This window comes from Cyrtonyx montezumae, unplaced genomic scaffold, assembly GCF_038088225.1.
Source record: "Cyrtonyx montezumae isolate F1298 unplaced genomic scaffold, pur_monq_1.0 scaffold_49, whole genome shotgun sequence".
Classification (NCBI taxonomy): domain Eukaryota; kingdom Metazoa; phylum Chordata; class Aves; order Galliformes; family Odontophoridae; genus Cyrtonyx; species Cyrtonyx montezumae.
Window position 1 is genome coordinate 285,015 of NW_027072055.1, and position 16,770 is coordinate 301,784.

The following is a 16,770-nucleotide window of genomic DNA, read 5'->3' on the forward strand; positions in this document are numbered from 1 at the left end:
AAAAATCTGCACTGTCAGTGGCCACGTGGCTGCCCAAGCACAACTCTGTGCTCTGGGGGCTGGGAGGAGGAAGGAGAAGGGTATTCAGATAACAGATAGGTTTAAAGAAAAAGGACAGTGATTTGAGGAGGAACCTGATGGTTATTTCGTTGTTTTTCTGTAGCCCGACACTTGGGCACTTGAGCATTTACGTGATGCACCTTTACAACCATATTTTTTGTTTGGGCACCAATGTCTCTCCACAGTTCAGCAGCCCAAATAGGTTTACCCTTCCATTGCCAGTTGTTGTGTTCCCACTGCTGCAACCACCCCCATAAAGCATTTGCCACCATCCATAAGTCAGTATAAAGATACAACATTGGCCACCTCTCCCATTAAGCCGCATGTAAGGGCAGTTGGACAGCCTTTACCTCTGCAAATTGACTTGATTCTCCTCCTTCAGTGGCCTCTGCAACTCATCATCATCTGGGGCTCCACACAGCAGCCTTCCATTTGCAGTGCTTCCCCACAATATGACACAATCCGTCAGTGAACAAGGCGTATCTCTTTTCATTGTGTGGTAGTTCATTGTATGGTGGGGGTCTCTTAAGCACATGATACATCTGCTGGTGTTGTTCCAAACTTTTTACCTTCAGGCCAGTCCATGATCACCTCCAGGATTCCTGGAGGACTGAGGTTCCCCATCCGAACTCGATGTGCAATCAGCGCAATCCACTTTCTCCAAGTGGCATCAGTAGCATGATGGGTAGAGGGAGCTGTTCCTTTGAACATCCAGCTCAGCACTGGCAGTCAAGGTGCCAGAAGGAGCTGTATTTCAGTGCTGATTACTTCGGAAGCAGCTCGAACCCCCTCGTACACAGCTAAGATCTTCTTATCAGTTGGAGTGTAGCACTCCTCAGACCCCCTGTATGCTGAACTCCAGAACCCAAGGGGTCAGCCTCAGGTCTTTCCAGAGGCTCTTTGCCACAAACTCCAAGTGGGACCTTCCTTTCCAGCAGCAGTGTAGAGGATATTCTTAACATCCTGTCCCATCTGCACTGGCCCCAGGACCAGAGCTTGAGCAATCTCCTGCTTATTTTGCTCAAAGGCCTGCTGCTGCTCAGGACCCCCACACAAAATGGTATTTCTTCTGTTACCTGATAAAGGGGGTTTACAATGAGGCTACAGACAGGAATGTGCATTTTCCAAAAGTCCACTATGCCCAGAAAAGATTGAGTTTCTTCTTTACTAGTGGGTGGAGACATGGCAGTAATGTTGTTAATCACATCTACTGGGACGTAATGACATCCATCTTGCCACTTTATTCCTAGGAACTGAATTTCCTGTGCAGGCCCTTTCATTTGCTTTGCTTAATAATGAAACCTACACCCAGAAGAATTTGGATTACTTGCTCTCCTTTCTCAAAAACTTCCTCTGCTGTATCTCCCCCACACAGCAATGTCATTGGTGTACTTCAGGAGCTTGGGAAAAGCTCTGCCATAAACATGCAGTCAGTGCTGGAAATGGCCGATGCCAGAGGCTGGGGGTGACAAATGTCCAGAGCCACCTTCGTGGTCTGCCCATGTCCCCAAGGGCATAGACAAAAAGGGAAGAGTGGAAGTGCAAAGAGAGCAGCACTGCAAGACCGTGTCCTGCTGCTGTCTGTGACCATTGGACCTGGGAAGCAGCAACCCCGTTTCAAACACTGATGAGAGGACAGGCCCACTGGGCAGTGAGGGGCAGCCCCCCATGAGCACTGAGGCCGGTGCTCTGTGGTGCAGAAGGGCTCTTGGCCCCTGAACTACTCCTGCATACGTGAGTTGCTCTCCCAGTTTCAGAGAAGATGGGAAAACATGGGAATGGAGACATGTATTTCTGCTGGTGTCTTTATTGTATTTATGTTCATAAATACAATTTATGTATGAGAGCCTTGATCTATAGGTACATGAGATAAGTGTGTCAAAGCATGACAGAAATGTGGCAGGCCAAGAAGAAAACTTTTTAAATCAGTCATGCCAGTGGAAACAATAATGAAGGCAAATAATAACGAGGGATTATCCAAATGATTTCTGAATTACCTTGGGGCTCCTGTTAGGCTGACGTGCATTTTTTGGAAGTTGAACAAGTACACACTGCATTCTTGAGCTTCTGGTTCCTCAGGCTGTAGATGAGAGGATTCGCTGCTGGAGGCACCACTGAGTACGGAAATGATACCAGTAGGTCCAGGGATGGAGAAGAGAGAGAAGGGGGCTTCAGGTAGGCAAACGAGCCAGTGCAGACAAAGAGAGAGACCACAGCCAGGTGGGGGAGGCACGTGGATAAGGTTTTGTGCCAGCCTTGCTCAGAGGGCATCCTCAGCACAGACCTGAAGATATGCCCGTAAAACAGCACAATGAAAACTAAATATACATTAATAATGCTAAAATAAATAATTTCCATTTCCCTGAGGCAGTATGATTGTGAGCATGAGAGCCTAAGGATCTGGGCGATTTCACAGAAGAACTGGTCCACAGCATTGTCCTGCCACAGTGGTATAGGAAATGTATTGGCAGTGTGCAGTTGAGCATAGAGAACAGCAGTGCCCCAGGCAGCTGCAGCCATGGTGACACAAGCTCTGCTGCCCAGGAGGGTCCCGTAGTGCAGGGGCTTGCAGATGGCAACAAAGTTGGTCATAGGCCGTGACTGTGAGAAGGAAATACTCTGCTGTCATGAAGAAGGGAAAGAAAAAGACCTGTGTAGGAGATGGCCCTGGTGTCCCAGAGGGCATTGGCCATGGCTTTGGGGACAGTGGTGGAGATGCAGCCCAGGTCGAGGAGGGCGAGGTTGAGGAGGAAGAAGTACATGGGTGTGTGCAGGTGCAGGTCGCAGGCTACGGCTGTGCTGATGAGGTCGTTGCCCAGGAGGGCAGCCAGGTAGATGCCCAGGAAGAGCCAGAAGTGCAGGAGCTGCAGCTGCCGCGTGTCTGCCAACGCCAGCAGGAGGAACTCGCTGATGGAGCTGCTGTTGGGCATTTGGCACTTCTGGGTATCAGGACCTGTGGGCATGAGGACCTGTCCAAGGAGTATGAAAGTTAGAGACAGGTCTTTCCAAGGGTGAAATGTTTGTTGAGGTCAGTGATGTAAGCTACAGTTCATGACATTGAGTTTGCCATGAAGGCCTCTGCCTTTCTTCTCTCAAGGAAACAACCACGTCCCTGTGAGGAATGTGTTGGTGCTGTGGTCACAGATTTTCTTTTAGAATTTGTCAGTTGAAATCACTTCTAATGCAAAAGTACCTGTAGGCGTCTGTACAACTGACACAAGAAAAGTCTTAGGGATGCTTTTTCTCCTATGGTTTCATCCTACTCATGATGCCCAAAGGGTGTTCAGTGAAGTCAGAAATCCTGAGCACTTCTGCTGCACTCATTGTGAACGGCTGTGATTGAGACCTGGGAGGCAAAGAGATTCACTGCTGCTTAGTGCAGGATAAGGGGAGCTCGTGGGCCTGTTTCCAGTTGCTGTGAAATAGCACAGATTGGAGATGGAAGGCAAGTGCATTCACAAGTTACCTTCCAAAGAAGCCAGACCCTGCTGAGAGAAGAGGAACCGACTGCTCATCACACAACACCCACCCTTTCTCAAGGGACGTGAGCAAGACCTCATCACTGCGCTTCTTAAAACAGACACCTAACATCCATTTCACCAACCCCACAGCATTTCCATGCATATAGCATCACTCTGCTTCTTCCCTCGACTTTGTTCTTAAAGGCTATGGGAAAGATTTGCATCCTGAAGGTCAGATCACAGCTCCGAAGGGCCTCAGGGAGATGCATCATAACTCTCACTAAGGGAAAGCCAACACTTTTCCAGCTTCACAGACTGCATTGCCCACATCTGCAGGTACTGCAGAGGGTGACGGACACATGCCTGAGTAGATGTTCCTATACTCTGAAGGAGCTCTGGCTGCAGAGGATCTAACAGCTGTGAGGGCTGTTTCTGGGTGGGGGCTTGCTCTGCAGAAGGTGTCCACGATAAAGGCAGTTATATGTTTTCTTCCGGGAAATTCTTATTCTCAAAAGATTAAGCTATTACTTTTCTCTCTTTCCCTGATCATATCTCTCATGCCTGCAGACTTTTCACCTGGAAAGTGTTTCCTCATCTTTTTCCTGTTTCAACATACAGACACCAGCTCGGACGCAACGCATTCGTATCCGTTGATCAGAACCCATCCTGTTAGCAGGCATTGTGTAGGTGCATGCTCATGTTTGCAAGTGAGAAAGGGAACATAAGAGAAACTCAATTGGTTCAGCAAGGAAAATACATGCTCATAAGAACAAAAGAGACTGAAAGCATTTTAGGACTCTCAGCTGTGTGCTCAAACATGGTATATGATGTTCTGTTTCTCACTTTACATCTTTAAACTCCCCTGGAAGCAGAAAATAGGAAACACAGCAGAAAATCCCAGTATTGGTCTTCCTTGTGGAAATTCCCCTTTGGTGCAGTGTAGCTGTGAGCTCTTTGCCCCTGGGCAGCTCCCTGGGCAGGCTGAGTGCTGAGCCTGGCAGGCGGCAGAGTCCCTACCCCGGCACGCAGCCCCTTGGGGCACAGCATTGACCCTGCTCTGCACGACAGCCCTGGGCACCCGGCTGCACAGCCTGCAGCCGTCCTGGGACAAGTGTGGCTGGGCAAGGCTGGGATGCTGGGGGAAGTTTTCTGCTGTGTGCCTTGCTTTCATTAGAGACATTCTTCTCCTGAGGGAAGGCCATTTGTAGCACCCATCTTGGTATATGGATGTGCACTTCTAGGAGCTGGTTTGGAAGGTGCTGATAAATTTTGTTCCCAATGGGGTGCTCAGCACGTGGTACAGCACGGGGAGCTGGAGATGGCAGGCTCGGGTGCTGAGAGCACTGTGAGGAACAGGAGTTGTCCAGGAATGGCACTTGGTATCTACAGGGAGACAGTGGCTTTGCACAGGAAAATCCAGAGGCATTTACAATTGGTGGGAGCTGATTTCAGCCCCCTCGTATCAGAAGGATAGTCCTGGTTAGATAAGGCCAAAGTGGAAGTTAGGAGAGGTGCTGGGGGCAGGAGGGGGGAGTTAAGGCTTTCATTTCATTACCTGATTCCCAAACAGCCTGAGCCAAACGTGTTGCCTCTCGTTCAGATGGAGACCTCAGCAACCTGAGGCAGTCTGTGCTCAGCACTGCAGGACTGCCCCTTGTCATGACAGATCCATTGTGCTCAGCCCAGATTGCCCTGCTCTCACACCGAGGGCTGGGGATGGTGCACAGCGTGGCTCACCGACTGCCTCCTTTCTGTGCATCTTTTTGCTTTTGTTTTTTTTCCTTAAAGGAAAATGTAACAAATCGCATTCCCCATGAAGAAACTAACTCTTCTACCTGGTAATTCCTGGTAACTTGGCTCACAGTGCTTTTTTTTTATTATTATTTTTAACTCTTTTTTCCTGACTGCCAGACTTATGTCTGGAACATGTAACAACTCTTCTAGACAGAAGCTTAAAACAACAGCTTTGTACAATAACATAGGACCATAAGGTGCTGTTACTGAAACAGCCCCAGGCAAGGCTACAAGACTAGAAGAAGCCGAAGACAGGTCAGCTACTAGAAGCACATCTTCTTTATGATTCAAAGTAACCATGAAACCTCTGTTTAAATAAAAGAAACAACCCTACATCTGATGTAAGCGCCCTTTAACTTTCACAGCTGTGACCTAAATGCAGGACCTCCAGCTTTTTGATAAAACATCAGAGATGCTGAAGTTCTTTAGCCACTCGGAACGGGAATAGCCTTGGTATTTTTCAGTGAGCATTTATAAATCCTATATCTCTAGTACAGCTTGCAATCCTTATCTAATGAAATGGATGTGCTTTTATAAGGCGGGGTTGTAGTTAGTCCTGGGAAGTCTGGGAGGCTGCATGGGGTGGGTGCCTGGCTTTTCTTACAGTACAGAAAGCTTTTAAATACTGAGGACAGTGGTATTGGTGTATTACAGAGTGCACTGGCCTTCTGTCCCTACTTCTAACTGAATGCTGCTATCAGCTACACTTGTGGTACAGGAGGGAATACTGTTTCACAGCGCACACATAGCACACAACTATTCTGCATGTGCCACGACTTTGCAGGGATCCCCTTGCCAACACAGAACTGAAAGGTTACAGCGAGCTGTGTCCTGCGGCCTTCAGCTTAAGGTCAGTAGGAGCACTCGCTGCTCCAAAAGCTGCAGGACCTGGCCTGGGGCAGATAGCTGGCAGTGCAGCTCACTCAGACAAGCAGCCCTCAGGGCTGTGCTCTGATGCTGCAGCAGGGAAGCCCTCAGCTGGAGCAGAGGTTATTCCCTGTTGAAGAAACTTACAGTCTGCAGCCTGACTTGCAATAGTATGTCCCAGATTCAGTGAACCCTCCAGGAAAAGTGGCTTCATTGCCTGCAGTGAGAGACTTACCTTGCCAAAGGCTGTGAGAATTGTTCCTGCGGTGAGCTCTCAGCCTGCTTATGTGCCACACAGCCTGAAAGCTCTCTTCCTTCTCTTCTCTCCCCTTCACGGGCAGTTCAAGTCCCTAGCCCTGCTGTGTGCTGCACGAGTGCTGCTCCTGGGCACAGCTGTCTCTCTGCAGCACTGCCCACTCATAGAAGCTCCATGTGTCCCAGGTGCCCCACACAGCTCAGCAGCAGAGGATGTGATTTCTTCTTCCCAGTCATCTCCCCTGAGATGTCCTGGGGATTCCAGGGCTGACAGCTCCTGAAAGGCAGCGGGATCACCACTGCAAAACATACTTCAAAGTCAGATCAGTTAATCACCACATGTCCACTGGATTCCAGGAGCATGGTTGGATACGTCTGCACATGAGAGAAGCAGATGTCCAATCTGGAAACCTCTGCTCGTGGCATGTATGACAAAGGGGACAGATCAGGACAGGGAGGGGTTGGCTTCCCTTATACAGCACAGTGATTCAGCTCAGGCAGTGCAGACATATCATTACACAATCATAGAATGGTTCAGGTTGGAGGGGACTTTACAGATCACCTAGTTCTGGCCTCTAACCACAGGCAGATTTGTAAACCATTAGATCAGGTTCCCAAGGATCCCATCCAACCTGGCCTTGAATCTCTCCAAGTTTGGATGGTGCTTACAGAAATTTGTCCTATAACTATCAGATACTCTCATCCTAACTCTAGGGTTAGGCTCATCCACTGATGGTAACCTGGGGTTGAAATTGGATTAAGTTCCCCACTGGACTCTGGCACTCAGGAATCCTCTTAGTTGAGTTCAATGTGTACAATGAGGTGTCTGCTTGTGAGCCCCAAATTCAAATCCTTGGTCTTTGTTCAACATTAACTCAGTAGCTCACACACTACTCAGTGATGATGAAGGTGCATGGGGTGCTGGGTTGCTGTGTGCTAGTGCTTGCAAACTGTGGTGGAAAATCTCTGAGATAGACACCTCCTTCTTGAGCATCAGTTGGAGCCAGAAGGAGGTATGCTTGGCCATCCTAAATGCCAGCAGAACCCTGTGCCTTTTGCACCTATCCCCATGGAGCATGTAGTGTTATTCCGCTGACCAAATGGATGAGCTCACAAAAGAAGAGCTGGATCTTCCTCTCTGCTCCATCTGTGGCATACTGTGCAGTTGAAGGCATTACAAAGCTATGACACATCTCCGTTCTTTCTGTGATGACACTTGAGTTTGCTCTGGGCTCTCATTTTAAAGGCATCAGAAGAAGCCTAGGGATATGTCTGTTCCCAGTTGACAGGAAGGTGGCAAAAAAGGTTGTTCCAGTTTTAAAGAAGAGCAAGAAAGAAGACCCCAGCAATTAAGGACCTGTCAGTGTCACTTCAGTGCCAGGTAAAATTATGGTTAAAGTGATGTAGGGAGTTATTGAAAAACAGTTGTTTTTGGTCACAGCCAACTCTGGTTCATGAGGGGAAGATCCTGTTTAACTTCATGTCCTTTGGTGACACGGTCACCCATGTAGTTGATCAAGGGAAGCCAGCTGATGTTATATGTTAGGATTTCAGTAGAGCATTTGTTTCTCACATTATCCTTTTGGAAAAATGGTCTGGCATATGGAGAGATAGAAATGCACTGTGATACGTGAGCATTTGGCTGAAGGGTCAGTAAAATAACCCAGTGGGTTATTGTAAATGGGGTTCTATCAGCTTGGCAAGTGGTCACTAACAGGGATTCCCAGGGCTGTGTTTTAGAGCCACTTCACTTTGATGTTTTCATCACCGGCTTACATGAAGAACTAGAAGAGTTTTTCAGGAAATTTGCTGATGATTTTGGATCGGGTGGAGCTGTTGACTCCACTGAAGGTGCATAGGCCTTGCAGAGAGATGTGGATGACTTAGAGAACTGGCCAATCACCAACCACTTGAAGTGAAACAAGAACAAGTGCCTGATTCTGCAGCTGCGTAGGGGCAACCCTGGCTGTACTCACGGAGTAGGGAATGGGACACTGGAGAGTGGTTCTACTGACAGGGATTTGGGAGTCTTGATCAACAGCAAATTGAACGTGAGTCAGCAGTGTGCCCACTCAGCCAGGAAGGCCAACCTTCCTTTGAGGAGCAATGAGGACAGCAGTGCTAGACAGGTAAGGGAAGCAGTTGCCCTGCTCTGCTCTGCATTGCTGTGGCCTCACTTGGAGCATTGGTTGCACTTCTGGGCAATGCAAAACATAAAGGACATAGAACTATTGGAGAGTGTCCAAAGGAGGGCATTGGAAGAGGCCTCCTAGGGAAGTGGTTACAGCACCAAAATTGCTGGAGTTCAAGAAGCAAGACAACACCCTCAGTCATATGGTCTGTTATTTTGGATGGTCACACGGAGCCAGAACTTGGACTCAATGATCCTTGTGGGTCCTTTCTATTGCAGGATATTCTAGGATTCTGTGATAGTGGATATGAGCACAGTGATGTTGGAGTCACTGTGCTGTCTCAGTGCACAGGAGCTCAGTGACAAGAGCCATGAGACAAGAGACTTGGTGTTGTGGACATCAGTGATGTCAGAATAACTGAGTTGTTGCAGTGGTCTGTATTACAGTGATGCCAGAGTCACTGGGCTGTCACAGCAGGCAGGAGTGTGTTGATGTTGGAGTTACAGCACAGAGATGCCAGAGTCACAGTGCTGTGAAGGAGAGACAAGGAGTGATGACACATCAATACAGACTGGGGGCTGATCTGCAGGAAAGGAGCTCTGCACATGAGTTAGCATCAAACATGGCATCCCCAGAGCCAAACTCTCCCAGTGAGGCTGTGGTGCCTCCACCTTGGGCCTGAGAGATCTGAAGTTCAAAGGTTCATTGTGCTTGACTACTACTTTTTCAGACTGGGCCCCTCTCACATCCAAATCGTGTGATGAGACACATTGCCCATGTGGGACTTGGGCCTCACAACATCTTGCACCCCACGCAGAGAGCTGCTGTCCCCTTGTCTTTCACTTGATATCACACAAACCTCCATCCCTATGCCACAGGAAGGTCCCTGAGCCAACATGAGGGACAGGATCTCCCTTTCAATTCTCTGGGGATCAGGGCTCGGCCTTTCTGCTTCGTGAGATAACAAAGGGTTTTCTCAGCATCACAGCCACCATCACAGTCCCTTTGTCAGCCTGTAACCATGGCTTCCAGTGATCTGCTCCAACAAGTCCCTGGGGAGGCTGTGTTGATAATGGCCCTCCGTGGGGCCTATTATTACTCCAAAGTCACTGCTACTTCTGACTTTAACTTCTTGAGCTCTTTCTGCTAACTTCTCTCTGCACTGGATGTTGATGGACTCAGCAGCTAATTTCCCCTGGGGCCCATTACAGTCTAAAGAGCCCTCCTGTGCCTTCCTGTCATCTTCTTCAAGTGTTCAGAACTTGTACAGCAAGTTGGAGAAGTGTCTGGAGACAGTCTAAAGATGAAGAGGCTCATGAACATCTAATAGGCCAAATTGTTTATTTAATTACAGTCTGGCTTCAAAAAGAATTTGGAGCGGCACTCAGCAATGGATGTTGATCCAGGATGTCCCCGAATGAGTTTGTTCTGACACTGTGCAGACAAACATCCTCCTCAACTTTGCCACCCCATTTCTACTCACATTGGCCCCATGGGGAATGCATGACTTTTCCTCTGAAGTCACCCTCTCAGTGTTAAACCTCCTTTGCACGGACTTCAACTTGCTTTCCTCAGAGAACCAGCTGCACATGGACAAAGAAAGATTTTTTTCTTTTTTTTTTTTTGTGAACAAACAGAAAGGAACACGATGCAATTGAATGAACAGTAAAACAGTCTTCAACTGCATGCCATGTCCAAGCTGCATCTCATAAAGTTTGTCTTTCACAGGGAACATTTGTATAAGAAATGAGTTAGACAGAGATAGGAAGGGATAGATATAAATATAGTTAAGGAGTTTTATGAAGAGTTCATTTGACTTTGGATAGATGGATGGAGCAAGTTCCAAACTCCCTGATGGTCACGAAGCAGCCAGGGAATTGGGAGGTATCTGAGTGAAGACCGAGCAAGAGATGGGGAAAATCTGGAGAGCAGTGGGAAGAGCATGTGTCCAGATGACTTGCTGAAAACATGCCCTGACTTGTGGTCATTTATTTTTTTATTCTTTTTGCAGTGTTACTGACATTAGCATCTTTCAGACTTACAGCTTCAAAAAGGAAAGAAGGTCCATTTGTGCCTTGCACAGAGCCTGGTGCCCCCAAAACATCCTGCCTAGAACTGCCCATGGCAGCCCTCAGGGTTTGCACTGACTGAGTCACACTGTGTACCGATCTCTTTTCATTTCCTCAGATCTTGTTTTAGATGGTCACAAACAGCACAGGATGCTTCATGCTCTGTAAACATCTGCTCTCTTCCCATCAGCTGTCGGCCATAGGATCACAAGATAAGCCAGGCTGGAAGAGAACCTGGGGGATGTCTGCAGCCCAACCTGTCAGAAAGAGGGACACACCAAGTTGCTCAGCATTTGCACCTGATGGATTTTCCAAGCCTCCATGGGAACAGACTGCAGAGCCTCATTGGATGACATGCACCAATTCTTGCATCAGCTGGTGGTGAAAAAGGTGCTTTTCTGAAGCACAGGCCAAACCTCTCTTTTATTTCTCAACACGCACCATGGGGAAGGGCCTGGCTTTGTGCTCTCCATCACGTCCTCCAGGTTCTGGCAGGCTGCAGTGAGATCCTCTTCAGCCTTCCCTTCTCCAGGCTGGACAGGCCCAGATCCCTCAGCCTCTCCTCACACGTGAAGCATTCAAACCCAGACCTCTTGTTTGAGCCTTCCCAAGCCCCGTTCAGCTTGCTGACATCTTTCTTGTCTCGAGCATCTGAAATGGGAAGGCACTACTCTGGGTATTGCTTTCTCTCCTTCCAACCCAAGCCACTCAAGGATTCTGTGATTTCTGTCAGTCTCTTCCAACTCTGGATCCTGTTTCCTTAGGTGCTCGGAGTTCACCTCTTCTTGCATCAGCATTTCCCAACTGTTTCTGGCACATAGGATACCAAGAGGCCCAATCCAACTGATAAACAGTGAGATCAGGAAGGAAATGAGTATCAGTGATTTTTCCATGTCCTGTCTCACCAGGTTCCTTGCCCCATTCTACTGTGGGCCCACAGTCTCCCTAGCCTTCCTTTTCCTGCCTACACATTTCTTTAAGCTCTACCTCCTTTTGATATGCCTGGACACATTCAATTGCAGTGGAACTCTAGCTTTGCTAAACTCATCTCAGCAGGAACACTGGGAAAAATCTCTGCACTGCTCTGTTTGGGTTTGATCAGGGCAATCTTTCCCATTCCTGCAAGACTTCTGACATTGCTGCTTGGCTTTCTCTTCCTTGGAATGGACTTTTTCTACTTGTAAGTTCTGGTCCTTAGGTAGATAACACCTTTTTTGACCCTATTCCCCTCAGAGCCTTACCTTGCCTTCCCGTACCCCACAGACATTTGAAGAAGCCAAGCTGTGTTCTGCTGAAGCCCAAAGTTGTGAGCTTCTCTTTTGCCCTCTCTACAGACACCTGAGCTCCACCATGCCATGGCCACTGCAGCCCAGGACGCCTTTGACCTTCACATTCCTCACAAACCCTCCTTGCTGGTGAGTATGAGATCCAGCAGAGCACCTCTTCTCTTTAGTTCTTCTTTGGCTTGGTCATGAAGCTGTCAGCCGTGCTCTCCAGGGATCTTCTGGATGGCTTATGCCCTGCTGTGCTGCCTCTCCAGTTGATGTTGGAGTGAGTAAAGCCCCTGACTGTGACAAGGGCCTCAAAATGTGAGGCTCCTGTTTGTCTTTTTAGGTCCCCTTCCTCTTATTCTTCCTGACCTGGAAACCAGTAACAGGCACTGCTGGTCTCCTCTTTAAGCCATTTCCATCAGTTCACAGTGGGATCCTCTGCCCTCTCCAGGCAGAGCTCAGTGTGCTCTCACAGACAGAGCAGTAGCCTTCCTTGACCACCCCCTGTGAAGAGTCCTTATCCCTTGTTTTTCATTGCTTCACAGGTGGGAACCATCCTGCCATGTTTCTGTGATCCAAGAAGATCCTAGGTCTGCAAATGCAAAAAGATTTCTAGCTCAAGGAGTTCATAGTTTTGGTGTTCTCCTTAGTGTAAAGACACTTTAGAAAGCTTTCCATTCCCAAAGCATCACTGGATGTATCCTGGCTGGATCCTGTGTCTACACGATGGTAGTGGTGCTCAGAAGGTGGAACGCGGGCAATAGAGCCATTGTGGGGCTTGGAGCTGTCCAGCCAGCACCAACACTCCTAGGGCATGGCTTTCCTGAAGGTGCTGTGCTGCATTTTGCCAGCTGGCTGTGGGTGTGCTGGAGACCCCAGGGAACTGCCATTCAAAAGAGTTCATAAGTTCATAAGTTCATAAGAGTTCATAAGTTCATAAGTTCATAAGAGAGCCCAGAACAAACTCAGGTGTCATCATTGAAGGAGCGTAGGTGTGTCCTAGCTTTGTAATGCCTTGAACTCCAGAATATGGCACAGATGGAGCAGAGACAATGACCTGGCTCTTATGCTGAGCTCATCCATTCGGTCAGCGGTATAACTCGGCATGCTCCAAGGGGACAGGTGAAAAATGATACTCTCAGGTGTCCTAAAATCAGAGCTCTGGTGTCATTTAGGATGACCAAGAATACTCCCATTCACATTTGGCTCCCAGCTAATGCTCAGAAAGGAGGTGGCTATCTCTGAGGTTGTCTACCACAGCTTGCAGGCAGTGTTGCCCACATCTAGGTGCACCCCAGGCACCTTGTTCATCAGCAATTGTCTGTAAGTGAGCAAGTGACTCTGCTGAAATTTTTGCACATGGATGGTGGTGAGGCTCTGGAACAGATTGCCCAAGTAGGTGGTGGATGCCCCATCCATGGAGGCATTCAAGGCCATGTTGGATGGGTTGTTGGACAACATGATCTGGGGGTTGGCAACGCTGCCCATGGCAGGGGGGTTGGGAGTGAGTGACTTTAATATCCCTTCCAACCTAAGCCATTCTACGTCTCCGTTATGTGTGAGTCTGCGATCATCCAGCAGCCTTTCAGAAGCTGTTGGCCATGGAGAGTCAAGGACATCTCCAGTGAGATGGGGAGAAGAAAATCACATCCTCTCCCGCTGAGTTGGGCTGGTCCCCTGGGACACAAAGTGCTCATACAAGCAGGCAGAGCTGCAGAGAAACAGCTGTGCCCAGGAGCAGTTCCTGTGCACCACGTATTAATGCTGGGGACATGATCGGCAGGTGACGGGGAGAAGAGAGAAAGGAGAGGGAACTTTCAGGATATGTGGGATGTGAGCAGGCTGTGAGCTCACTGGAGCAGCATTAGTCATGGCCTTTAACACCGTATGTCAAGTAAGTGAAGACAGTAAAGCAAAACTAATTGCACAGAGTTTGGAATGAGAGGTCTGAGTGTAGACAGGGTAAAGATATGGGATGTGGGAACTGATTTTCTCTGAGGACGGTCTTGATTTGTCATTATCTTCTGCACTCCTAACAGCAACTCCACGCCCAGGAATAGCAGAGAATATGCCCAACAGCAGCTCCATCAGCGAGTTCCTCCTGCTGGCGTTGGCAGACACGCGGCAGCTGCAGCTCCTGCACTTCTGGCTCTTCCTGGGCATCTACCTGGCTGCCCTCCTGGGCAACGGCCTCATCAGCACAGCCGTAGCCTGCGACCAGTGCCTGCACACACCCATGTACTTCTTCCTCCTCAACCTCGCCCTCCTCGACTTGGGCTGCATCTCCACCACTCTCCCCAAAGCCATGGCCAATGTCCTCTGGGACACCAGGGCCATCTCCTACGCTGGATGTGCTGCACAGGTCTTTTTCTTTTTGTTTTTATTTTCAGCAGAGTATTCCCTTCTCACAGTCATGGCCTATGACCGTTTTGTTGCCATCTGCAAGCCTCTGCACTACGAGACCCTCCTGAGCAGCAGAGCTTGTGCCACCATGGCAGCAGCTGCCTGTGGCACTGGTGTTCTCTATGCTCTGCTGCACACTGCCAATACATTTTCTATACCACTGTGCCAGGGCAATGCCGTGGACCAGATTTTTTGTGAAATTCCACAAATCCTCAAGCTCTCATGCTCGCAATCAGACTACCTTAGGGAAACTGGATTTATTGTGGTAAGTGTTCTTGTCGTACTTGGGTGCTTTGTATTCATAGTGCTGTCCTACGTGCACATTTTCAGGGTCGTGCTGAGGATGCCCTCTGATCAATGCCGGCAAAAAGCCTTCTCCATGTGCCTCCCTCACCTGGCCGTAGTTTCCCTGTTTGTGGGCACGGTCTTCTTTGCCTACCTGAATCCCCCTTCCCTGTTCTCTCCATCCCTGAACCTGGTGGTGTCATTTTTGTACTCAGTAGTGCCTCCAACACTGAACCCCCTCATCTACAGCATGAGGAACCAGGAACTCAAGGATGCAGTGAGGAAAATGATGGCAAGGACACATTTCAGGAGGGATTAACTTCTCATCTTTCTCTACAACTGACTCACTGTTGTTCCTGTAGCAGGCTCATATTATGCATTTTCACCTTTAAAATGCTTATCTATTTCTATTAATTGATACAATTGTGTTTGCTGTTCATTTATATGTGTGAGTGTGTAATAAATATTATTGGTTATTATTCCTAAACATGCGTTTGGATTCTGTCTGCTTCTACTGAGGCATCACGCTGCTCTCTATCTCCTGGAGCCCATACGAATTCTGGGCCAGTGCTGACTCTCACGCAGGCTCTGTTCTTATCTCTGTATCTATAGAGAAATGAGATGCCAGCAGGCACTGTGGAGGTGATACAGGCTGGATTAGCATAAGGGATGTTCGTTTTAGCCTAAGGACCAATAGATTAGTTCATCAAAAGGAATCCAATTGTGCTCATCCTGAAACTTTTTCTTGGGTTGCATATAAATTGTTTTGACTTATAGTGCACCAAATTAGAAAGTTGCTCGTTACGTTATAACAAGCAATGGGAATTTGCCATACTGGGGAGAAAAGAGCTAACAGGTGATCCTGAGGGCACTGTGTTGAGGAGGAAAATGAAATCAAAGGGAGGAAGTAGGTGCTGTAGGAAGGAGGATGTGAGGAGTCAGGGGCTGTGCTGGGGGCACACCTCCGTAGCCCTGCATGCATGCTGCCCCATGCGGTGCCTGCACAGAGCTCCCAGGGGCTGCCTGAGGGGTGGTGGAGCCGGGCTGTCCTGCAGAGGGGAATGGACACGGAGACACTGTGCTGAAGGGCTGGGGCCCCAAAACCACCCCGGAACTCAGCAACTCCGGATGTGCTGTGCTCACCTTGCCTGGCTCTGCTGCTCTCTCACTGCCCCTCCTCAACAGGACGGGGGGGGAAATAAATTAAACAGCTCTCAGGTGGAGACAAAAAGCACCTTATTTTTTCCTTGCTTAGAGCCTAATGATAACAAATGTTGTGTATTAATGGCTGAAATGGAAGTGATTTGCTATGTTTGTATTTCAGTTTTGTTGTCTCACATCCTGACCTTTTCTTTAACATGGAACAATAATAACTTCCTAAATTAGCCCTGTGTACAAGTTAGTTATTGCTGTTCTTGCATGAGCCAGCAGTGCACGCTTGCAGCCTGAGAGGCCAAGTGTACCCAATTATGCTCATCCTGAAACTTTTTCTTGGGTTGCTCTGGTTTCGCATAGGATGGCCCTGAATACTCCCATTTACATCTGGCCCCCAGCTGATGCTCAGAAAGGAGGTGGCTATCTCTGAGGTTGTCTATCGCAGCTTCCAGACACTTTTGTGTAGGGTATTTTTTAGAAGAAGTGTAAGCAATCCTTGCCATAACGTTAGCAATTGTTTGAAAAGTAGCACACACAAACAGAACAGAAACTGTGTAGAACAGCAGAAAGGCATTTACCAGCGAGAAGAAGATGCGTGCTTTGGCCACAGTAGCGACTAGATGAAACAACTGGAACAAACATAGCAGGTGCAGGATCGTATACTGTGAACCAACCAGATCTTAGCACATACTGCCTTTCTGTGTATATATGCTTTGAGTTATTGCTTAATAAACAAACATTAGCTTGCAAAAAAAAAAAAAAAAAAAAGAAAAAAAAGAAATAGCCTCCAGCCCTCACAATAACTGGGATTCCGTGTTTTTACTTATTGTTTTTTCAATTGTTGTATTGTAAATAACTTCTGCATGCCATAGTGAATGATGAAAAACATCTGGATTATCCACTGGATGGTATATTAGTAACAACACTGGTCATGGTATAACAAAAATGGGTGATTTTTCTGTGGTACCAATGTTGCCTTAAGAATTAGAATTATTAGGTATTATTTAGGTTGCTGTGC

The 16,770-nt window shown here is 48.1% G+C and overlaps 2 protein-coding genes across 2 annotated transcripts; one reads left to right on the forward strand and one right to left on the reverse strand.

The window, feature by feature from the left end:
* Positions 1 to 2,070: 2,070 nt before the first annotated feature.
* On the reverse strand, positions 2,071 to 2,652 carry LOC136055877 (olfactory receptor 14C36-like). Its single transcript, XM_065747748.1, has one exon. The coding sequence runs from the start codon at positions 2,650 to 2,652 to the stop codon at positions 2,071 to 2,073; it is 582 nt and encodes a 193-aa protein (XP_065603820.1).
* Positions 2,653 to 13,977: 11,325 nt separating this feature from the next.
* LOC136055900 (olfactory receptor 14C36-like) lies at positions 13,978 to 14,916 on the forward strand. Its single transcript, XM_065747766.1, has one exon. The coding sequence runs from the start codon at positions 13,978 to 13,980 to the stop codon at positions 14,914 to 14,916; it is 939 nt and encodes a 312-aa protein (XP_065603838.1).
* Positions 14,917 to 16,770: the final 1,854 nt, after the last annotated feature.

Excerpts from the sequence above, each read along its gene's own strand:
- LOC136055900 (XM_065747766.1), top strand. The coding sequence starts at position 13,978 with ATGCCCAACAGCAGCTCCATCAGCGAGTTCCTCCTGCTGGCGTTGGCA.
- LOC136055877 (XM_065747748.1), bottom strand. The coding sequence starts at position 2,652 with ATGACCAACTTTGTTGCCATCTGCAAGCCCCTGCACTACGGGACCCTC.